The sequence below is a fragment of the Lissotriton vulgaris genome, chromosome 7, assembly GCF_964263255.1.
Source record: "Lissotriton vulgaris chromosome 7, aLisVul1.2, whole genome shotgun sequence".
NCBI lineage: Eukaryota > Metazoa > Chordata > Amphibia > Caudata > Salamandridae > Lissotriton > Lissotriton vulgaris.
Window position 1 is genome coordinate 1266505363 of NC_141695.1, and position 25814 is coordinate 1266531176.

The window sequence follows — 25814 nt, forward strand, 5'->3', positions numbered from 1 at the left end:
GACTCAGTTTGCTGCACCTTCGCCATGCCTCTTAAGAGGGCTCCCAAACCCAGTATTCCCCCAAGTGACTCTAGCAGGGGGAGGTTAGACTGCTATGTAGACAGGGTATTATTACCCGTTATTCATGATTTGGAAGATATAGAAACTCGTTTGCCCTCACATAGCATAGCCTGCAAACATCCCGAGGCGCAGCTAGCCGACTCAGCATTAAGTTTGTCCTGGTTGGAGGAATTGAACGCCTTATGTCACATTCGATATGCACCAGTCGAAACCATAGCAGACCCATCCCAAGCCCTTTCCAGCCCAATACTCCCCATACATTTGCAGTCTAGCTCATTATTGAACGCAAACGATAACATTCTGGCTGCCCCACCCTTATCCCCGTTAGTAAAAGCACACACTAAACAACTTGGGAACCCTAAAACTCCTACGGTCACAAGAAAGCGTTCCGGGGATAACTGCATGGGGAGGGAAGCAAAACTGCTAAAGCCTTGCACAAGTTCCTCACCGTCCGTCAGCACCCTACCTACAGCTTCCCAGGCCTGCGATAACATTGAATCCTTTGCACCCCCCTACCAGGCAGCTCATCTGGACCTGATTGAACGCCTGGTCACCTCTCTAATATCCCCTTTGACTGCAAGAATCAACTCCCTAGGGGATAGGTTAAGGGATATAGAGACCTCAATTAGGGCACCGACTCAACCTAATAAGAACCTGGCAGGACTTAGCCAACCACAGCCCTTACCCGCTACCGTGGTTTCTAAGTTAGCTCCTCAAAGAAGTAGCCTCCCTCTCAACAGACCTACGGTCCCAAAGAACCACCCATGTATCTCCTCGCCATCCGACATCGAGCCCACTACCACCAAGAGTATCTTCGTTGATGTAGGGGTGCCAAACGTTCCCACACCTTATGAGGAGAAAGCTACTAACCTAGATTATACTAAACACATACATTTGCCTCTAATGGCCGCCCCCTTTGTCTGTGTTCTCACTGGTGTTTTACCAATTACAAAGGGAAAAACCGAGAGACCAGAGGATCTAAAACACAAGGTCATCTATTGGCTGTCTAGGAACCGACCCTTGCCAGTGAACATTGATGGTGCCGTTCGAAGTGTTAGAAGGGTGGGATGGCTCGGCCCCCTTCCAAAAGATCTCCCAGGCGAACTGGTGTTAGTTAGATTCTGGAGTGATCGGGTTGTGCCTTATTTACAAACTTGGTCTCCACAATTAGGGGATGGCCCTATCTCTGTCTGGGGGCTCCATGATTTCTACCCTAGGTCCCGCTACCCTCGGCCCTTAAATACAAGACTAGAGAGAAAACACCACTTTCCAGAAAGAACAAGTTTAGAGACTAATTATCGGCGGGATCGGAGTGTGTATGTACAGAATGGCTTTAACAACCCCATCCCAAATTATTTTCCATTAAGTGTTTTTAGCAGTGGTATCCAATGATTAGCAATTCGTTTGAACTGATTTAATAATGTCTTAACTTATTATTAATTATTGTAATGAAATGGTTCTTAATGATGTGTATATAATGAATGTTGCTTTTATGATTTTATGTATCAAAATCGAATAAAGCTAATCTGAATCTGAATCACCATACCAGGTCAGTCCGTATCATAAAATGACAAGCCATGCCATACCATACAATGCACTGCAGCCCCTCTATTGTTCAACATAGTTAAAAAAACATGAAAGCATTGACAAAGCCAATAGATATCACGTAGGTAAGACATATTGTCTTTGCCACTGCTGATAGCAGTAAGGCAGGATCTTCGTCAAGAGACCTGTTATTACAAAAACCTATTTACTACCAACTGTTACTTCTGTATAGTTAAATGTATACGGGACACATGTTTAGAATACGAAGTGGTGCGTTGAATGTTGAACTAGGTTTGTCTTCTTGCAAGTAAATGCAGATCGAACCATTTTGTTTACCTCTGATCTTGGGGGTGGGGGCTGAGTCTGGGGGCAGAAAATGGATTTGAGAGATTGCTTAGTCGAGCTCCCAGTATTTGTGTAGGACTAGAGATGGTGGTATGCACTTTGCTTTTGCTGCCGGTATCGCTTGTGCTTCAAGGCCTTCATTTCACAGAACGCATAATATTTAATTGTGAAGCATTGTTCCGTTTATAACTTTACATTTTTCTTAATGATTTTTCATCCTGGATAATGCTTAAATGTTTTTATGTTGTGTATATATGATCACTACTGGTCAGTGGTTACTACTGTTAGGTAGGGGGGTGGCAGTCAAACCTGCAATATGAAGGTAGTATAATGAGCATGGGTCAAGTGGTAAGACAAAGCTCCAGTGGTAAAACAAGGCTCCAGTATTTGTGCACTCCCCAGAAGAATCGTTTTACCTTCGCTTTGTATGGTAATTGTGCTGAAAACCGACAATAGCACATTATATATCACTTTCAGTTAAGAATGAGGAAAGTTAAATGTCTACTTTTAAACATTCAGAGATGCGAGGACTTATACACCTATGTAATCCTTTTTACATGGAGATGCAGTGGATTGCGGTCAGTATTCTGGGTCTTGAGGGGGGGTAACGTTTTCCTACAAACTTGGCTTTATAGTGTCGTTTACGCCCTTCGTTTGACAAAATAAATGTATATTTGTCTGTATTACTCTAAAAATGCTACAATCTTGATATCCATTTAGATTTTACTGCCTTTTGCTTGCTTAGTTTAGCGAATTCCACTGGTAAGATTTTTGTTTAGCGGCTACATGACCAGTGATGCTTGCAAGTTTCCACGCTTTCTTTGTAATTCACTGTAATTCACTGAAACACAAAACTTTATCATAAGTCAATTTGAGCTTTAGGAGGCAAACTTTATTCAATCCAGTTGGGTGCTGACTATCCTTCGGGACGGGATTTTGTAATACTACAGCCTATATGTGTGAATTAATCATGTATATGGATTTTGCTGTTGGGGCAGTCACTGCAAGGAAATGCAGTGATCTGTGAGCTCCGCTTGCATTACTGATGGTAGTTCCAGTATAAAAAAAATGTAGACCTGTTTACAAAATACGTTTTGTGATGCACCCTAGTTATACGCAGAAGACTATAAACAAAATTGGTGATAGTTTTCTTTTAAGATAAACAGCATACAAGAATATTGTAACGTTACAAAAACATTTAGTTAAAATTTGGCGTTGCTGTGTTTTGTTAAAATTCTTGTGCAACTTGAATACCTTTTCTTGGAGGTGTCATTTAGTAAACCTGGTATGTCTTCGTATTCATGCAGATTTATGACTTTCAGTAATTCACAAGTTTACAGAGTAATACTTAAACCGTACTACAGTTGTTAAACTGCAGAAGTATGTATGTGCTCATGCAAAGATCTGCTGAGCAAATGCTTACAGGACATCTGAACCTGGAACTGCAGCTTTTCGGTTACTTTCAGCCCATCTATGTAGATTTGCAGAAATGTGGTAAAATCAGATGATATGCTAAAATCCAAACTTTGGTATAAAATCAGCATAATCAGGGAAGCTGTTATTAGAGCTCTGTTAAAATTCAAATGGTGCCATAATTTGTTAGACTTTCTAAAGCGTAATGCCTATACAATTTGAGGTATTATGGAATAATCCATATACTTAAGGTATCTTGTTTGAGTGCATAAATGATCACATTCCCCTCCCAGGGAAAGCCCCATTGTAGTGCAAGCCATATGCCAGGATTGAGCCCCCCCCCCACCCTCCCTCATGATGATTTTATTGCATTCTGTGCATGGGCTAAACCCCCCCCCCCCCTCCCCTTGGAAAAGCGACAATTGGTCCCGGGGACCCCATCCCCATGTGGCAAAAAACATATTAATAGTGGGAGGGGACGCCCATGGACCCTATCCCCCTGGGGTCATACTTAATTTTAAGGGAGGGGGCACATGGCCCCCCTCCACAAGCTTTAAAAGGACCTGGGGACCCCATCCCCTGAGGCGGAACATATGAATGTATTTTCTGTCCTGGGTAATAGGGTCCTTGGGCCTCTTAAGGCACGGGTGGTGGGATGGGCCCTACCCTTTTTAGGTTTTGACTAGCGAGCTGCGTACTGCGCAGCTGCAGGGAAAACCTCATGAGAAGAGTAGAGTGGCTTTGGTACCCGCCTCTGTTTCCATTGGCTAGCTCCATAAATGGAGGCTAGCCATTGGAACAGACATCTGCTCGTCATCCTGAGAGCAGATTCAGGGGCGTTCCTGCAAATTTTAGGCTTTCCGCCCCTTTCGAAATCTTCATGCGGCGGTGGGCGTGTGCAATTTTTGTTTTTGGTCTCGCCAGGTTTTCTTCATTTACACTTTCTTTCGCAGGGGTGGGCTGTGCACTGAGGCCGCTGATCAGGTAAGCAGCATTTTTTTATTAATACTATTGTTTTTATCCCGTTCCCACCCCTGCCCCCCCTCCCACTCTCCGTGTGCCCGTTCCCACCCCTGCCCCCCCTCCCGCTCTCCGTGTGCCCGTTCCTGCACCACTTGTAAATGCTTGTTTACAGTGTGCGCAGCCACTAAGTCTCCAGTTCTGGGACTAAGACAAGGGAGGCCGTGGGACTGACCGGGAGTATGGCAGTGCGAGATGCAAGAGGTACCTGGAGAGAGGGGGGCGATGGTTACACACATTCAGAGTCGCACTTTGAATTCCGCCGGAGCCCATTACCTCATAGCAGGAGATGGGAAAGAACTGGGGACGGAGACCCCTAGAATGTGACAGCAGACAAGAAAACACAGGTCCTGTGTCATTGACCCGCAGGCCGCTTACTCTCAACCCAGCCCAGTCTCCAGTTTTACACATACCCGAAACCCCACACTCCTACCCCTTCCTCCCAGCCTCCCTTTCAGACTTCATTTCATTCATTCAGGGTTGTTATTTCCATGTTTCCTCTTGGGATACCCAACGCAGCCTCGCTCTACTAATTGCTGTGTTTATATATCGTGCAGTATCCATCCAGGAATGTCTAGGCGCTTCACTACATGTACACACACCAAGACTGATAGCGCCAGCAGACATGGTCACAGTACAACCCTCCGAGGGCAATGAACGGCCGAGCCCATCACGCAGGATTCCTATCCGTAGCACAGTGGTTACACGTAGATCGCTGCTGCGTGAGCGTTAACCCCCTGAGCTGTCTCCGGGGATCAGTGGACAGCCAAGTTAAGGTCAAGTCAGGGGCAGTGTATCTGGGTTACAGGCGAGTTTCAGGCGCCGCCAGAACCTATCTTCTCCGCTCTCCCGAGGCGTGAAGTGGCCTGAGACACCCTAGGCCTGGCTCTGTGCTCAGGGGGCCCCCAGAACACGCGTGGCCCACTCTTTCGCAGGCGTGCTGCCGTTTAAGGGAACCCGAGCTGGTCTAGTGCTTAGAGGTCTCCAGTACTTATATACACCAGGGGGCCGCCGTCTGAGACAGCAGAGAGATGGTCTAGTGCTTAGGGGATCTCCAGTACACACGTACCCCACTCCTCTGAGGGGTACTGGTGAGTGAGACAGCCCGGCACGGCCCGGCGCTTAGGGAAAGCCCAGCACACATGTAGCCCACTCTTTGAAGGGTGCTGCTGTCTCTGGCAGTCAAGAGCTGGCCCTGGGTGCTGCGGGGCCCCATGGCACATGTACCCCGCTCTTCATTGCAGCCCCTTTCACACTTGTTTGTTGCCTGTACAATCCCTTGTACACCTGATGTTACACAAAGAGCTTCTCCCACCCAAACCTACCCATTAGCTACACACTCCCTCTCAGACTTCTTGCTGTGTACAACCCTTTTCACACTCCTCTTTTATCTGCACAAGCCCTCTCTCACTCCTACATCATCATCTCTCTCCCCAGTCTGTCACCTTTTGAAGTCCTTTTTACACCTGTTGGTTACCTATGCGGTCGGTTCAGCTCTAGCAACAGTGTATAACTTGCACAGGGGGTCGGAGGGCTCTGTGTGGGTGTGTGGGGGCTCTGTGGCTGTGTGGGGGGCTCGGTGTGGGTGTGTGGGGGGGCTCGGTGTGTGGGGGGGGCTATGTGTGGGTGTGTGGGCTCTTTCTGGGTGTGTGTGTGGGGGGGGGCTCTGTGGGTGTGTGTGGGGGGGGCTCTGTGTGGAGGGGCTCTGTGTGGGGGGCTCTCTGGGTGTGTGTGGCATTTGCGAGAGATTAAGCTATTGGCATTGTAAATGACAATGCCATTTATTTATCGGTTTTCAAAAAGAAAACCTAAATAAAAAAAATGTCATTTACAATGCCAATAGCTCTAACTTTTCCAAAGGCAAAACCGTTGCATTGTAAATGCTTGTTTATTAATTTGACCTCCGGATGGGGTCCTCGGGGCCATCTCTGGCTTGGAGAAGGCCACACGCCTCCTTCCCCAAATATTATAAAAATTAAAATGCGGAGGGGATTTTTATTTTTTTTGCCATGTCAATCCTGCAGGACTACATGGGAAAGCAATGTTTAAAAACCTATATAGTTATAGTTTGACCCCAGGGCATCTAGGCCCTGTTGGAACCCATCCCACATAGGAGCCTATAGGAGCAGGGTGTCCTACCCTGCCCCTTACATTATTTCTTTAAACTAACCTCAGGACAGGGGACTACGTCGCAGAGTCCTGTAATGACTGCCTACAACACTTGTCGTCATGTTGCAGTCAGAGCCATGCTCCGATGGATCAAGGGTTTAAAAAAAAAAGTTTAAAAAGCCTCCTGAGCCAATCATAAGGTCTATTTTTTTTAATTGGCATGAGTCTTTCAAACCCAGCCATCAAGATAAATATTTTGGGAGATTAATATGGCCTAAACTCCTGAATGGATTTACACCAAAGTGTGCTTTCTGGACCAAAATCTAGTTTCCTGACAAATTTGGTGCAATTTCGTTCAGCAGTTTTTGCGGTAGTGCTTCTTTAAATGTCTGTGGAAAATGTATGGGGATTTTACGTTTTGGGAATGCCTTTTTTTCCTCTGTCACCTCTTGACTGATCACCCTGAAAAGTTCCATGCAAAAACTATCGACCGTGTCTCCGCCTTGGGGGTCCACCACTGAGCCAAGGATCTTTTAGCCTCCTTCTTAGCCAACCGCACACAATCTGTTAAACTGGGCACATTCTACTCACCTACCTTCACCTTGCCATGCGGAGTACCCCAGGGATCATCTCTAAGTCCGACACTATTTAACATCTATGTGTCGGACTTGGCGAGGGTCCTAAAATCTCATGGCCGGAGTTTAACCACCTATGTAGATGACACCCAATTGGTGTTGGCCGTGCACAAGGATGGGGTAGCGGTCGCCTCGAGATTCCAGGACGTCATGCGAGCCATCAGCCACTGGATGTCGAGGAACTGCCTAAAATTATACTCTGATAAGACCGAGGTCATGATCCTTGGCAACCTCTCCCTGGGATGGTCTGACAACTGGTGTAAACGATATGGGCCCCCCTCCAGAACCAGTCACCAAGGTCAGAAACCTTGGAATCCTATTTGACAATAAACTGACATTCCACCACCACGTCAATACAGTGGTCTCCTCCTTCCTGGTTCTAAGGAAAATCAAAAACCTTCTTTCATACCTAACAGCAGATGCTGGCAAAACTCTTATTTCCACTCTGGTCTTTTCCAAATTGGATTACTGTAACTCTCTCCTGCTTAACGCCCAGGAACAGGTCCTAAATAAATTACAGTCCATCCAAAATGCTGCAGCCAGGGTGTTATTGTCCACCCCCAAGCATCACTCAATTGCTGCAGGAATCCGGCAATTGCACTGGCTGCACGTCAGATGCCGTATCAAATTCAAGGCGCTTTGCACCGCCTATAAGGCAATGCACAACTCAGGACCTCATTACTTGAGGAAAGCATTTGCAACCTATACCCCCAACAGACTCCTCCGTTCATCTCTGACCTGTCTCCTACTAGTTCCGTGCACCTGGACAGCTTCCTGGGGAGACAGACGTTTTCAAGTGGCCACGGCGAGACTCTGGAACACCCTCCCTCTCTCTTCATCAAGACCAGCCCTATGCTTATCATTTTTCTGAAACAATTGAAAACCTGGCTCTTTGACCAATGACCTCCTTCAGTGTATTGCATGTCCTTTGCTAAATCCTAGACACCGAGACCCCTCCGGGTATTTGCGCGCCATACAAATCTAAAAAACATAAACATAGAAAAAAAGTAGTTTTTTTTTTTTAAAGCTTTGTGAAGATACGTCAAATTACACCTAAGCTATTAGCAAAACAAAAAATGCTTTTCCTATGGAAATGCTGACCTAACTAGACTACCTCTGTGTAATATTTTTACACACAGGTCTGCACCTTCCTGGTGAATTTCATAGTTGGCCCACAGCCTCTGTTTCCAGAGAATGGTGCTTATTAACTGCAGTGAGCAACTGTATGTAATAGCCACAGATGTCTGTGAAAAGCACAAAGTATGCAAGATGCATGTGTGTGAATTTTTTTTTTGCCAAAAAACACAATCGAGCCAACATGTTTCAGCCTCCACTGGTCTTGTTCACGGTGGAGTGCATCATGTTTATGTCCATGATTGTGGTAAAGGGGCGAGGACTCATCAATATGTTTACAGATCATATATCTCGTATTGGCATGTATTGTTTTCTGAACAGGAGCGCGCTGTAAATTTGAACATATAAACTTTATTGAGCTCACTGATAAAGACAGTGACGGCCAAAAGACCTTTGACGAGTTGTATCGAAACATTACAATCCTGTCTTCAACTGGAATCATTTATGCATAAATACCGTACAATTTCGATATTTAAAATCCCACAATCATATGTTTGTAAAGTACGGCTATATTACAAAATCAGATGTGATAATTTTTTTAACATCTTGAATAATATTTAAGAGAATGAGCCAATCGTTCAAATGTACAGCTGAAAAATTTGAAATATATGCATTATGATGTATTTTCAACTTATGTATAATGGCTGCCACAATGGGTGATCAGGCCTATTTCTATTGTAAATAATGAATTAAAAGGACACACTTTTGTTTTCTCAGCTGAAACGTGTGCAAGCCGCAAGGTGAAAAGCGTTGTTTCCTGCCAATTAAAACTTTTGTGCACCAGCAACTCCAGTGTTTAGAGTACGCTTTTAGGTCTCGCCTTTTCCATTCCCAAGGAATGGAAAATGGAGAGAATTCAAGTGCTCAAAATACTCGTCAAACCAAGGGTTTTTTGGTGCGGTTTTCTTCGAGTTCACGTGGCCACAGGCACGCGCTCTTGGGCCATAAACTTTCACGGCCATCTGTTCCCCAGCTCCAGCGCCTCCCCTCTCTCTCCCCGCACACAGCCTTACTTGGATTTCTCCTCCCCCTCCCCAGCCAGCTTCCCCCAGGCCGTGTTCCCTCCCACCTTTCCTCCTCTCAGTCCCTTCTTTCATTCACAACTTGTTTTAATTTGTCTCTCTCCACCCCCAATCTGAGATTGCTGTTTTTTTAAAAATAATTAAATAATGTACTCCACGCCCAGGCTCGAACCCTGTTCTCCAGCTCCAAAGTCAGTAGCTTCAGCAGCGCACACAGCCTGCCATCTGTTTTGGGTCGGGTTACAAATGCTTTCACTTTCGTGGCTTCCCTGCCATGCTTGTTCTTAATACATTTGTTTTAAAGTGCTGCTGTCTGCAAAAACTTTTTATTCCTGTTCATTATTGGACTGTTCCTTAAGGCCAAATGACTGCAAGGGACAGGCACTTTCAGACGCGTACTTCCTGTTTCCCGCACACCTTGCTACGATGCAGCACTGGTCCACCACATGAGGAGATGAAGATACTTTGGTGTAAAATCTGCCTTTTTGTCACTGACTGACTTCGTGTGACGCAGCAGTGCGCTGGCTTTAAAGGTAAAGCCTGGACTTGTAAATTATCTTTGTATGGGAATATTGCAGATTGTATTGGCCATATCAATATGTTTGGTAGGTGCAATTAAATAAATAGTCTTAATTTTGTGAACCAGTGTTGTCGAATGTCTGTTCACAAACACAAATTCTACGTTGTGATTCAGCTGTCAGAATGGCCATCTAATGTGCTTTGTTCAGGTCCCAGTCTACTCTGAATTCGTGGGTTCAAATCCAACTTCTGACAACTCTGTTATTTATAATTTTATTACTAGACGCATTTAAGAGTACTGTGTAATAATGCAAATATGTTGAAAGCATTCTTTTCTCTGCTCTTAACCTTATATTTGGCTCACAAATTTGTAAAGGCATAACTCCCTCTCAAATTCAACTGTCTTGCTTGAGTTTCCACAGAACATGACTGGCTTCAAACAGTAAGCGGGGGTCGGAGGTGCACATGCAAATTAAATATCTGAATGATTCCTAGAGACGGATCCAGCCTAACGAGCTTCAAAAAAACGAAAGTGCAAAACAGTTTGCAATGGGAATCGTACAGGCCAATGCGACGGTTGCTTTGCCAATGAGGCAGCAATGCCGCTCTCCTTCTTTTTAGGTCTCGCCTGTCGATGCGCATGCGCATCGAGCAAGGCGAGAGTATTGCGAGTTATCCACTCTTTATCTACACTGCAAGGAATCGTGGCGATTCCTTGCAGTGCCCGTGACTTTTAAGGTCAATGCGCATGCGCATTAAGCTTATGCGCATGCGCATTGACCTTAAAAGTCACGGGTGCGTGCATGTCCGTCTTTGTTTACCCGCTCCGCCCCCTTCCCGCCGTCTCGCATTTCCCCCTGCCGCATCAAAGGCTTTCACGGCCGGCCGGCCATGCTTTCAGTTTCACGACCGGCCGGCCGTGTCAATTACATTTCTCTCCCCGCTCCGCCCCCTGCTGCGGCCGTGTCGCACTTCTCCTCCCCCCCCTCCCCACAGCAATGCCCTCCGTCTTGTTTGTTGCAGTCTGTCTTCCTTTTGTCTCTCCCTATCCCTCTTACTTCACCTCATTCTCTCCCCTTCCCTCTGCCTCGCCATCTCTTCTTTCCCTCTCGATTCCCCGTGTTTCCTCCTTTCCCCCGCCTCACTCTCTTCACTATATGTCTCACTCCTGATGTTATTAGGTTGAAGATATTTCAGTGACATATATATTTTAAACAGAACGCGGTATTCCACAACATCGTTATCTTTCCTGAAATGGTATTTTTTTTTATAAAATAAAAGCTTGTGTAAAAAAAACGCTGCACATAGAGGGTACGTGCACTGTTGTTGTCCCGATACTGCCTTCAGAGACAGTCTGAGAGTTGCATTAAACCTCCACTTGTTTGGCGAGTGCGCAGAACATCCTGTTCCTTCTGGGCCGCCAACGGCTGAAGCTCGGCCTCTACTGCCCCCTGCTGGTATCAGGCGCTTCGGACAAGAACGTGATGACAGAAAGCTTAAATGAATCAGGGCCGCTGCTACTGCGCTGGGTAGCTCTCCGGCGGCCCATTGTTATTTTTTTCTGATCGCGTGATTGGATAAAGGCACCAAACGTATATAAATACGGCCCCACAGTCCAGCCATAAATGACGCGGGGAGTCGCATAGGAACAGAAGCAAACTCAGACCAATTTCATCTCCATGGGCCTCACTGGCGGGTGCGGCTCGAATTTTAATTCCACGGTGAGCACAAGACCTCTTCTGTTCGTCCGTATTACTTGGAGCGAATAACTTAAAACTGAAAACACATGGAGGGTGAAATGAATTAATCATGATGACCACCGGCATTGGCTTAGCTATCATTCCATTCCATCGTTTTTTGCTCATTGTGCCGTTACAGACAGTATAGGCACTCATGCTTGTCCGCATTTACATTCAGCGTGCTGGTGCATGAAATCCTAATTTGTTTTAACAGTTTGAGGGAGCGGCCGCAGGGATATATGATTTTTTTCTCCTTTGGGTGCAAGTAGTGGAAGCACGCCCTCTACTGCCTCCTGCTGGTACTAGTAGGAGCAGCTCCTTAGCAGCTATGAAGATGCAAGGCCCCTCCCTACTTTCTGCCCTGGCCCCTCCCCCTCTCCTTGAGGTGAGCTCGGCATCACCCTCGCTCATAGCCTCGAATCCATCACCCTGCTTCCAGTATGCACACCCCGAGCACGTCCTCGAAACACATTTCCATTCTGTCCATTCCTATGCATCATTCATTTATCACGCAGACACCTCTCAGATCCGTTTCAAAGCCAAACTGCAACTTTCTTGCACTCTCACTCATCCTCACTCACCCTCAACCCCTCACCCTCACTCACCCTCAACCCCTCACCCTCACTCACCCTCAACCCCTCACCCCCTCACCCTAACTCACCCTCACCCTCACTCACCCTCAACCCCTCACTCACCCTCAATCACCCTCAACCCCTCACCCTCACTCACCCTCAACCCCTCACTCACCCTCAACCCCTCACTCACCCTCACACTCACTCACCCTCACTCACCCTCACTCACCCTCACTCACCCTCACTCACCCTCACTCACCCTCACTCACCCTCACTCACCCTCACTCACCCTCACTCACCCTCACCCTCACTCACCCTCACTCACCCTCACCCTCACTCACCCTCACTCACCCTCAACTCCTCACTCACCCTCAACCCCTCACCCTCACCCTCACTCACCCTCAACCCCTCACTCACCCTCACTCTCACTCCTCACTCCCCCTCACTCACCCTCAACCCCTCACCCTCACTCACCCTCCCTCACCCTCACTCACCCTCAACCCCTCACCCTCAACCCCTCACCCTCAACCCCTCACCCTCACTCACCCTCACCCTCACTCACCCTCACCCTCACTCACCCTCACTCACCCTCACCCTCACTCACCCTCACCCTCACTCACACTCACCCTCACTCACCCTCACTCACCCTCACTCACCCTCACTCACCCTCACTCACCCTCACTCACCCTCACTCACCCTCACTCACCCTCACTCACCCTCACTCACCCTCACTCACCCTCACTCACCCTCACTCACCCTCACTCACCCTCACTCACCCTCACTCACCCTCACTCACCCTCACTCACCCTCACTCACCCTCACTCACCCTCACTCACCCTCACTCACCCTCACTCACCCTCACTCACCCTCACTCACCCTCACTCACCCTCACTCACCCTCACTCACCCTCACTCACCCTCACTCACCCTCACTCACCCTCACTCACCCTCACTCACCCTCACTCACCCTCACTCACCCTCACTCACCCTCACTCACCCTCACTCACCCTCACTCACCCTCACTCACCCTCACTCACCCTCACTCACCCTCACTCACCCTCACTCACCCTCACTCACCCTCACTCACCCTCACTCACCCTCACTCACCCTCACTCACCCTCACTCACCCTCACTCACCCTCACTCACCCTCACTCACCCTCACTCACCCTCACTCACCCTCACTCACCCTCACTCACCCTCACTCACCCTCACTCACCCTCACTCACCCTCACTCACCCTCACTCACCCTCACTCACCCTCACTCACCCTCACTCACCCTCACTCACCCTCACTCACCCTCACTCACCCTCACTCACCCTCACTCACCCTCACTCACCCTCACTCACCCTCACTCACCCTCACTCACCCTCACTCACTCACTCACCCTCACTCTCACTCACTCACTCTCACTCACTCTCACTCACTCACTCTCACTCACTCACCCTCACTCTCACTCTCACTCACCCTCAACCCCTCACCCACCCTCAACCCCTCACTCACCCTCAACCCCTCACCCTCACACAGTGCAATAGGTCTCGCAGCATTAGAGTTAGTGCTTTTAGAAATGTTTATGGCTTTTTTTTTAATTCTTTAGCATTGGCTACAGGAAACAAAAATGCTAAAGATTTACAAAAAAACCCATAAACAATTCTAAAAGCACTAACTCTAATGCTGCGAGACCTATTGCATTTCCAATGCTTGTTCTATTGTTGGAATTCCATGTATGGAATTTATGAAAGGAGTATACCTAGAGGCATTCAAGGTACGGGACGCTGCCAACAACTGTGAAAGCCGCGTCTAAAAACAAACATAAAAATTCTGTACATCTGTATGTAGAAAAAGCTGTTAACGCATTTAATGGGAAAAGACAGCTGTTCTATATCATATACAGTTATTTTGCCTTGAATAAACCCAGTCGTAAAGCTATACGACAGAGTAAAGAAGCACATTATCTCAGCCAACTATATTTTATGTATTTTAAGTTGGGGCAAACACCCATTTTACCATTCTTTTCCATTGTTGAGGCTTCAGAGAGGCCGTCCCGGTTGTCGGGGAGCAGCCCTAATTGCTTTAATTCCTTGTTGGACGCGCGACAATCCAGGATGTCTGTCGATCTGCATCTTCCACTTTTATTATTTAGGATATATTCAGCGATCTGATTAGGGCTTTAGCCTGTGGAGGCTTGAGTGGTTTCTTTAGCAGATCGTAGCTTGGTGCTTTTAGATATATTTAGGCAGCTCCCAGCATTTTAAGTTAGTATTGTTTATTTGAGAAGAAATCAAAGCATGTCTGAATAAGATGCGGCTAAGCTTTAAAGGGGGGAAATAGTTCTTGGTTTGCAATGCTCTGAATACTTTTCCTTTAAGTTTTGTGTTTTTAACGTGTTCTCTCTCGGTAGTATTTCTTGTCTTCAGTAGTGGCATGAAGAGGGGCTGCAGCTCCTCCAAGGCACAGCTCTGCCTCGGCTGCATCTTCCAGCTGCCCATGGCGAACTCTTAGACTTTCTTTCCCCGGGCCCTCCTGCTGGCCTTCCACCTACATATTCCCTCAGTGTTTCGTGCTTTTGAGAGGATTGCCACCAGCAGCATTTCTCCTCCCCCTGCCTCCGAGAGCTTCAAAGGGATCTGCTTCCCCGCCCACTGCTTGACACTTCACGGCCTGGCGGCTGTGACTCGCATCAGGTCTGCAAAGCTACGGCCAGCTGCTGGGCAGTAAGGTTGCCCCCCCCCCCCCCCCCCCTCCTCCCCAACCATGGGAAGTCCCTCCAGTGAAAGCGCAAAGGCATATAGGGGGTCAGCCCCTGATTTTCAACACTGTTCTCTATCAAAACGCCAATACTTATTGTGGGTTTTATTAACCTGCCTTCAAAATATTTGTTTTGGTAAAAGTTTCCATAACAATTATGCTGAGATTTAGTTTGTTATGCAAACGCCAGATATGAATTTCTGCCCTGTTTTCTGTGCCACAGTTTTTCTATTTTGCCACTATTTTATCTACTTCGGACCATTGCCATTATAAATTACAATCACTTTTATTTAAGTATTAATTATTTAATAAAATTAAAAGCCATTGTTATTTGTAATATCAATACATCTAAGTCACGTCAATACAAAACATGTGGCATTACAAATGCTAAGTGTCACATTTGCTAAAGTTAAAAGTATTGGCATTGTAAATCACAAAACATAAATATTAAATGTCATTTACAAAACCAATAGCTCCAACTTTCCTACTGCAAGACCTATTGGCAACGCCAGTGCTTGTTTACCAATGGAACGTTTGGCTGGCTGTATGTATGTATGTATGTAAATATATATATATATATATATATATATATATATATATATATATATATATATATATATTTGTTTTATTGCATGATCCTGGATGAAAAGTAAGCCTCTAATTCCTTCCAAAGAAGTTCTAGCAGGAATTACATTGAAGTCTACTCTCTCAAGTTTGTCAGAGGTGGTAATCGCCACCAAAATTCTTGCCTGCAAATTTAATCTGTAAGATTTAATGCAACCAAATGCATGTCTGCTGGTTTAACACTCTACAGTAAGAATCATCACGTATATGCTTGTCGGCTTTAACATTTCAAATATTTCTTTTCACAACAAATAATCCAGACACAATGCCTTTGTTGCACCTTTTAAATATTTTAAAAACCCGGCCTGTAGCCTTAATCATTTAATTAGTTCCCTAAGCATCTCCGTTATGCTATGTTGAGCATAACATTTCCCTAAAGGCAGGAAGTGGAGTGGAAGTCCTAGAGCCAAAGATTCTTATTAAACTATATCAGAAGGGAAGTTGTTCTCTTTTGATAACTGTAATGTTGTATGCATTTGTAATTTTATTACGATGTACCGGAGGGTTGCCTTTATGGGAAAACTTATGCCCAATCCAGTAGGTCTTAGTTGTTGTTGTCGAAGCATTTATGAAGGCTATGTGCCAGAGTATTTACAATGAAAGTTAAGATAAAGGAAGTAGACCTAACCCATTCATTGTAAAAAGCATATGTTGTCAATGTGCATTTAAGGGTGGAGTGTTATTACTTTGTATTACAGTCTGCAGAAGTATTTTGTTACATGGAATATCACAGATTACCATAGTAGGCATGTGGTTTTGTATTGGAACCCCCTCTGACTAACTTTGAATGTGGAAAATTTAAACAGTGAGAATCCTTGTTAGAGCCTCTAAAAGAGAGAATTTTGCTTTGTCTAATTACATTTTGTATATATTTAAAATTGTATGACTTTGTCTGACGGTTGCATTGTAGAAAAGCTTTTCACGGTAGACCTGAATTGGTAATGCTGACAAGCCAATGATAACAGCAGTATTCTTTATTTGTTCATTAAGGAAAGTTACTTCAGATGCCATAGATGTGAACTTTTCATGATGGAAAGTTAGGAAAAAGGCATTAGGCCTGATTATTTATTTTAAACTATGGAACATATATCTTGGGGTTTGTGTTTACACTGTGTAAAAGCCCTTCAGTCGGGTATTTTGGATGCTCACTAATTACTTTTGAAGGTAAGGGTTTTGGTTTTGGTTAACCCCCTTTGACAAACCCTAGGAGTAGAAAATTTGCCTTTAATTTATTCTTGCTAGAATATCTTCAGAGGGCCAGAGAGGCTTAGCAGTCTGCCAGGAGATCTATATCGATACTTAAGGCATTAGGATTGCCTTCTTCTGCAATTTGTCTGTCTGTCATTGACCCTCCGCTTCCATCCGTAAGAGCGTACTGCATGGGATAATCATTCAGTCCTCGTCAGTCAATGGCTCTCTAATCCTATAAATCCAATGTGGCTTTTTTTTACTGCGCAATTCACTAGAAAGTGAGTGTGCTTCAGTGTCCGAGCTGGTTGGCAAGTTCTTCAAGTTTTATATTCCCTTGTTTTATAGTTTCCCTTTCATTTATAAGCTTCTCCTCTTAAAAAAAAATAAAACCTTAAGAGGAATCTACAACTCCCCTGGCTGTGCTAACTGGCTGCTTGCTTGCTGATCATTTCACCTGCAGTGCGCCACATTCTGTCTGGCCACTTTCTTTAAACCAGGTGACTATTCTGGAATGCTTTTGTCAATAGGGGATCATTGTTTTACCAAGCCAAGATGGCCATAGTGTTAGTTTTAATTGTGGTTGTCCTGCTGTAATTACACTATTTAAAATAACACTGCAAGATGGACACACACTACTATAACTATTTTTGTTCTGCAAACCTAATTCAGTCATGTTTAGACCCCAGCAGATTTTCTTTTCAATTTGTTTCCACTGTCTTGCCTATGTTGTTGAGTTTGTGCTTGTTTTTTGTGGTTGTGTTAGAGAGAGAATGCAAGAATGAATCCATGGATAGATGCAGGAGGGCAAAGATTAGTGATGGAGTGCATATATGATTACCTATTAAGTGTCTAAGTTTATCAGTTATCCAAAGAGACTTTTATTCATAAGCCAGATCTAGTAGCATTACCAATGCTTGGTCTAATGATCAACCAATGTCTCAACAACTGCTGTCAAGCTAGACCTAAAAAAGAGGATAAAAGCATGCATTGAATTAGGCAGTCTTAAGTGTTTATCACTGCAAAGAAGATACCAGGTACGGACATTTAGGGCCCCAGGTAAGCAAGCATCCAACTAAACTTTATAATAGACTATCGGACAAGTTAGTTACATCATGACCTTTATAATAGACTATTGGACAAGTTAGGTACATCAAAGCCTATGATGCCTCCCTCTGAAATGTGTTTGGCCCAACTGTGGGAATCCAAAGCATTCTGTGTTTAAATGTCAAATATCTAAGCATTTCTGTCCTCTAGTAACAGCAAGTTTTGAAAAACTACTAGGCTAGTACAGTTTTTCCTTAAATTGTAAATAAACAGGTGTATATTTCATAGTAATGGAGTATTAAAACAATATAGGCTTAACTTTATAGTGAATAGAAGTTGGAGAAGAAAATGTTATGCACGCATCACAGCTTGCATTGACTTAAATTTTGTACTAACATACATGTTGAAAGTGTGATGGTTATTAATTTTGTTGGTATATTATTGCTTATCATTGAAAATTAAAATTATGTAATAAGATCTGATTGTTGAATAATTGAACCTTTTTCTTTACTTAGATTTACATTCTCGCGTGGACAAGGTGCAAGCTACTAAGGTAAATAATGTGATATGGCAAACTGACAAAGTCAGTGTACTGATAAATAGTGTGGTTCTTGCCTACTTCTGTGGTAGCCATTTTAATGAGCTTAGAAGGATGAGAAAGATTGGATTTGGCACAATAAATTGGTTTTAACACAATGGTTCAAAGCACCCAGTATTGTGCCAAGTTTGAATGCTTGAATTTGAGGTTGAAATCCAAGGATTTCCTGAAAAAGGAGCACCAGACCATTTGTCTCTGAAAAAATCAGAGCAGGGATATTTCTTTAGCAATATTTGGAAGCTGAGAGCTTCAGGGTATTCGTAAGTTAACTAAGGAGAGGTCGCGTGTTCACCTTATGACTTGCTTTTACAGTGCTTTCCCAAATTGAAGAATAAAGTATTTCTATGTACAGGGCTTTGACTGGAAGCAGAAGTTGCAACATTGCCTTCTGCCACGAGTCAGCTTTTGCTATTCATATAAGCATAGTCTCTACTAACATTGTTATTTCCATGTGGAAGAAATACTGGTTAATTGAAAGTTGTTGCAGAGGATAGCTTTTGGGTTGGAGCTCAGCGTGGAATTAGATTTCCTTCTACCTGTGATGGCATACTAAGTTCTGTATTTTATTTTATTAAGATGGGGGGGCAACTGCTAGAGAGAGACCTTTTGTAACTTCATGTTAGGTTACAGATTTTTTCAGTTGGCTTTGTTCAGGGTTTTGAGACTTTACATGTTTGGTACAGAGTTGTGTTTTTTTTTTTTTCTTCAAATGCCTACAAACTGAATAAAAAAATCATTACAAAGTCTCACTACAGCTGCTTTCATAGTTAGAAGAATATTTTCTAAGTACTGATCTGCCCTTCTGCCATTTACTATAGTTTGACATGGAAGGGCATAGACCACCAGTAAAACTAATGTATTTGAAGTTGTGAAATTACCATTCTTCTTTCTCATCCCATTGGTAGTTTAACTTGCATCCCTATTTAGACGGGAAGGATTTGGTGGGGGCAGGGACTTCGGAGTGTTGTAGCTATAAACATGCCGCTTGGCTCTCATCCCATTGATAGTTAACCAAAACACAGGTAAGTAGGCTGGTACGAATGGTGAAGCTCAAAGGGTGCGTTTCTACCCACCGTATAATTCTACATACTGAAAACAACTTTAGTGAGCGGTTGACCGATTCATGGAGGAAAAAGCTTAAAGTAGGTCCAGACACCCCAACAAGCACCAGCCACTCAAGTTGCCATCCCTTAAATATAGTATTAAACTCATTCCAATTGGGTAGTTTTAAATAGTGGAAACAAATATGTTTCTGATACACTCCTAATCGCAGATTCCTCCATTTGGAATATTTCCCAGACATCAGACTGGATCCTGAAAGTCTTGACCAGTTCTTTTGCGCGATGGTAGGTGGCATTGATCGGCTTGGTGGGATCCCACCCCCCCCTCCCCGGTGGGTAAACATAAGCTATTTTCTTTTCTATTAACTGTGCAGATATGGAAAGCTACCTCTGTCACTTTTTTGCCCATCTTCTTAACCATTGTGTACTAATGTTGAGCTATTGCTCCCAGTGCACGTGGAACATATCCCCTACAGGGCTTATACCTGGTGGGCAGTGTTCCAGGCAGATGTCTGTGTCTGATCCCCACTTGTTTTGTCTCTGGTGCCTGGGGTTGAGTCACGACTCAAAGGTCTGCACCAAGTGCAAGTCAATACACGCCAAAGCAATTTGATAGGCGGACGATTAAGATCCTGGTAGTGCAGCAGAAGACGACTCTTTTCTGTTTGCTCTCCTAGTCCCCATGCAGATCTCTGAACCATTCCCACAGACAATAGTTTTTGCGCTCTTAAGATCTTTCTCCAAGTCTGATAAGGCGAACAAGAAAAAAGTTGAAGCGTTCTTCAGCTTCTCCACCCAAGTGCTGTACTTTTTGGCCCCACTCACAACTGCAGATCCGGTGTCTGGGCCCACTCTGCGTTACCCTGAGTTCCCCCCCAGAACGACAACTGCCCAATTAAAGTACTGTGATGCCACCTATGGGCCAACCACTCCCTCAAGTGCCTTGGCTGGGTTACTGCTGGCGGGTTTGCCACCAACACTAGCTTGATCTGCCACTACAGGTGCCGCCTTCCACTCTGGCTCCCAACTTTGAACCTGCACTTGGCATTGAAAGCTGTACTTCAGTCCATCAAATGGAGACTGGTTCAGGTGTTTATAGGCAACACCACCCAGTCATTTGGTATTACAACAAACAAACCAGTGTGGGTGAGGTCATGGACTCTGTGCCAGGAGGCCCTGCACATTTTTACTGGAGCCCCAGGACATGTTACTGGTTGTGCAGCACCTGGCAGGCTCTTTGTTCACCAAAGCAGACAACTCTATCGTCTATGGCTTGCAGATCACGAATAACAGCTACATCAATAGGTATCAAAAGGTCTCTTCCAAGAATGGTGAGAACCGAGACTCGATCTATTCACCGCTGCAGAGAACATGCAATGTATGCACGTTGAAGTTTCCAAAGCGACTCTGGCTCGGAGACTCATTCAGTTTAGAATGGAATTTGTGACTTCTATGTGCCTTTCCGCTGATCCAACTCCTGCCCCAAGATCAGGACCAGCTGAGCTCAACTCGTACTAGTGACTCTGGATTGGGCATAGAAAGTATTGAATCACATACTCCTGAGCACTAATCTTCCAATCAGGCTGCATCTTTAGGCGCCGCCGCAGCAGTTCATGGCTCTGCACCCGAACATGTCCAGATTTTTCAGTCTTAGTTTCGAGGTCTGTGATGTCCTCCTGGCAGCTAGGCTTCCTCTTTGAAAATGGTTAGGCTGTCCGGAAATCGGTTAAAACAGACTGTGCCCGACCATACCCTACTGGCGAAAAATCAGCTGACCTGGTTTAAACAGAGTGTCGCTGATTTTTCACATTTATTGCACAGAGTGACCAAGTGAGGGAGCCAAAGCAGTGCAAACAGAACTGTACTGGAAACAGCAATTTGAAGCAAACCCTCACTCCCACCCTCTCTCTGCTTGTCCCATCTGCTCCAAAATTTTCAGAGCGCCTCGCACAGCAACATGTTAGCTGGCTGCAATGGCGAATGCAGAGATGGGGTATGGGTTCGATTGGGATCACAGTTAGAGCCAGGCACTTCAGCAAAAAATGTCCCACGTTCCCAGATCGTGCCTTTATGGATCGCTGTTTTTTTTTTTTACCGGATTGATCAGGGTTAGAATGACCTGACTAATATGAAACTGTACTAAACCTGGCTAGATATTTTGCGCAGTTTTATATAGTGTGATCTCTGCCCACAGGCACTAGTGATTTACATGTGTCCGAATGCATACATGACAAAGTTTTGTTTTATTGTAGGCCTTTAAAGATTAAGTGAGTTGCCCAGAATCACTGGATGCTGAGCAGGCGCTGGGGTTCTGTCACTTTACAGCGAGGCCCCAGTAAAGGCACACTCCCTCCACCAAAGCCTAAGACGCTGGGGCCGAGAGGACAATACCTGGGTCACAGCGAGGCCCTGCATATTTTTTCCTCCTCCAACCACTATGGCCTGCATGCAGCGACCTGACTGGGAGGAATGGGTTGGAAAACACTGCTGCTGGACCGGTCCTACACATAGAGGGCTGAGGTGTGAATGGCTCAAGAGCCGGAGCAACACCCGGCCCCCAGCCTGGCTCGGATGGAGGGGAGGGGGTCTCTGAGGTGACAATGGCCCAACAGACTCTGCTGTTCTCCCCCCTCCCCAAAGTCTCACTTCAGTTTGTCAGTACGGCAGGGGAGTGAGACAGCAGGGAGTGTTCTGTGGGCTGGGTCACCAAGACCCTAAAACATCAAACAATTAGCAAACATGTGATCATTATTGGCTTGTGGGCAGAAAAGCGAAGGTAAAATGAATATGGAGGTATAGGAGTCCTCTTTAATGATCATGTCCAGGCCTTTGCACGTCACGCACTTGAGACTACCTCCATAGTGTTGGGCCTCTTTGTCCGGGTCATGTGCCTGCGCTTTCAAGTACAGCTACTTCTTAGAGGACCGGATGCACATCTTAAGTCTTTCTCAAGATGTCATAGTCCTGTGTCTATCTGTTTTTCTGGGATAGGTGCACAGCTGGCAGTCCAAGTCTCAGTAAATAACTACAGCCTGGGTGTGGCAGTAGGACACTGCTGCATTCTCTATTTTACAGAGCGCACTTTTACCCCCAAAAAAGGTTTTATAAAAAGCAATATTTTAAACACTGCTGTTCGTGATTAACTGTTACATAAAGCGAGTTTAATATCTAATAAGGGTGACATAGCCATGCCTGACACCAAGGAAGCTCGGGAACCACTGAACGTGACTGGCTCACAGTAGTTCACGTCACAGATGGGCACACTGGAAATTAACAGAACACAGATTCAAAGAGCTAGATTGCAACAAAAAAACAGCGCTCATGTAAAGCACTCCAGTACCTTCGGGTTGAGTTTACGCTATAAAAAATTGCACACAAAAAACATTTTTTTGGGACCGAAAATAGCAAGGAAATAAACCTGGAGAGCAGTCTCAAAGGTTAAAGTAGCATATCTAACTAGATATTGTGTGTAGTTTTATATAGTGTGATCTCGTCCCAAGGGCTCAAGAGAGATTTACATGTGTGCCGATTTACATACCAGATAAGTTTAGTTTTATTGTAGGCCTTTAAAGATTAGGCGAGTTGCCCAGAATCACAGGATGCTGAGCAGGCGCTGGGATACTGTTGCATCAAAGGCAGGCCCAGCAAAGGTAGGCCCAAGCAAAGGTACACTCCCTCCACCAAAGCCTAAGACACTGGGGCCGAGGTGACCATACCTGGCCCCTAACGAGGCTCTGCATACATCTTCCTCGCCCACCCACTATGGCCTGCATGCAGCAGCCTGAGGGGGTTTTGGAAAACACTGCTGCTGGGCCGATCCAACACATGGGGGCCGAGGTGTGAATGGCTCGAGAGCCAGAGCAACACCTGGCCCTCAGCAACATGTGATCATTATCAGCTTGTAGCCATGAGATACGAGGGCTTTGTGTTATAGAATTGTTTCATTTTACATGAGGTGATATAATGAATTGGGGATCATAAAACTTTGTGATGCACAGTATTGTTACAGAAACATTCTGCCTAACAACCCTGATGACTAACAAGAGAACATAAAAAGTTCTTGCTTTTTTAACAAACCTTGGAATCCCGGTCACCTCAGGTGTGCTGCCTGCCAGAAAAGATATTAACAACTTTTGTTTACTAAGTAAGCGAAGGGCATTGTTTTGGAAAAAAATTTCTGGAACATGGAGAGAAAAGGAAGCACCTTAAAACAATAAATGTATTAGAACAGTAACAGACTCCATGGGGGTGGGAGGGCAGCCATGTAGTGGGATTAACGGCTCGGTAATCCTCTGAACTAAATTGTGCACAGAAAATATTTTCCAGTAAGATTGTTTTTGTTGTAGACTTTTTGAGATAAAATAAATTTTAAATTAAATGTGTCCTCCCTTGATGCCCCCTGAACCGCAGGTTCTCACTTCGGTTTCCTAAAATAAATACCTATATTTATAGTGTTTCTCAATCACAGATCTGTGTTATAGAAAGTTACAATAGGATTGCACATCTGAGAGCATAAAAATGTGTCAATGAATGGGTTTCTTTTAATTGTAGAAAACATGTTAAGCTCCAGATGCAGCATCTAACATTTATTTTTTGAAACACATGTGCCTTGACCTTTCTCTTGTCCCATCTCACCTTTTGATTAAAATTAGGTAATCTCTCGTAGCCCCATTCCTCCAGCGCCCCCTGCTTTGGGGCTCTTGACACCGCTTCCTGGGCCAGCCATGTCTTGCTTCCACGCTGGCCAGATAACCTCACATTTGTATTAAGCACAGATTTTAGAAATAATTTCTTGTACGTTGATAGGATGCGACTTTGCAAAAAAACAGTTTTTGGAAGTTCCTAGTATTAATGTTACTACTAGTTCTTATATGGGGATGACATGGCACATCTTTATTACTATATATCGAAACCATATGTTCCTGTTCATGGCACTGGCACACATATACTGATTATTGGAGCATAAACCAGAGAGGTACACAGTCTATATACCATGCATCTGTGAAGAATGTGAGCAATAATAAAAGCGAAGCATTCCATAAACACCGGTAAAACACTGTTTCTTCAGCTTTTTATGGCATGAAAATGAGTAACCACTGAAAAGCACTGTCTTTTTTTAAGGTATTGAAATCACTGCATAAACACTGGAAAAAAACCACCAGATTTTACCCAAAATAGAAAGTGAAAACAGGAAAGCCTAAAAATGATATATACCTGCCGTTGTTAGAAGTTTGTCTCCTGGTGGTCCTTGTGTCATGTGGCCCCCTTTCTCCACCTGCTGGAGGTGTCCGGTTTGTTTTATCTATAGCACTGCAAGGCTTTTCCCTGTGCACTGTTAAGGGTTACCTCTCAGCCATTGCAGCCTTCCTGCAGTTGCCTTACCAACTTTTCTTTACAAGTCACATGTGACGGTTCATGAAAAGTTTACAGCACTTGTTCCCTTCTAGCCCATTTATGATGCCCCAATGGGAGCTCAATCTGGTCTTCACGTTTCTGATGTGTTCTCCCTTTGAGCTCTGCGCCTCTTGACTCTAAAAATGGTCTTCTTAGTGGCAATTACATCGGCCAGGCGGGTCAGCAAGCTTCAAGCTTTTTCAGTTCACCTTCCCAACACCTGCTATTTCCCTGATAAACTGGTCCTACGAGTGCATGATGTAGTAAAGGAAGTACAGGAGTCCACTGTAGATATAGGTTCCTTTAATGTAAGTTCCTTCCAAGATTACAGGTACAGAAGTAAGACAGATAAAACCCCACCAGGAGCCAGCTCTCATCAGCTCAGCCTGAGTAGATCAACTGACGTTAAGAGCCAGAGAGTCACCCCAGGCATTCTATGATGTCATCAACATTCTAATCAGTAGAGCGCCACAGAGAAGTAGTTTACTACACATCCTCTCTCCTTAGAGAATGAGAAAAGAAAGAAAACATAGACAAAGATACCTCAAGTGTGACATTTGCATAAAAGTACAAAAATGAAGTACGCAAATAAATAATGTACAACAAGTACTGCATGAGGTATGATTACATGAACGGAAATACTATAATCATAAGTATGAGCAGAAATGGAATAACATGCTAAATTTGGATGGAAAGAAACCACTAAATGCTACTATATGCCACATCCCCTTCCCTTAGAGTAAAAGCATGGCATAGATTAATAAAGAGCAGAGTAGCAAAGAAAAATGGTCACGCTGCCAACTGGGTACACCAGAGAGAAAACCCCCTGAAAAAAACAAAGGCAAGCGTAGACACAGACCCTTTACAAGCTCCCCTAACAAAAGAATCTGACAGAGAAAAATAAAAACTCCTCACCCAAAGTCCCACCGACATGAAACCCTTGGCCACGAATCTCAGGCAGGTAGACCTTGACGGAAGCAGAGTGTCAAAAAGCAACGATGTTAAACAATCTCCACCAAAAATAGGGAACACAGGGTACTAATA

General features: G+C 44.8%; 1 protein-coding gene across 2 annotated transcripts in view; it reads left to right on the forward strand.

Annotated features, from left to right (window-relative positions):
- Nucleotides 1–25814, forward strand: part of LOC147703388 (C-terminal-binding protein 2) — a 182237-nt gene that overhangs the window by 51017 nt on the left and 105406 nt on the right. For both annotated transcript variants that reach the window (XM_086931830.1, XM_086931829.1), the window contains exon 3: nt 18233–18270. Coding sequence is in view for 1 of the 2 variants with exons in the window: in XM_086931829.1 (XP_086787955.1) it covers nt 18233–18270 (38 nt within the window). In the remaining variant the exon portion in view is untranslated. The remainder of the gene's footprint in view (nt 1–18232; nt 18271–25814) is intronic.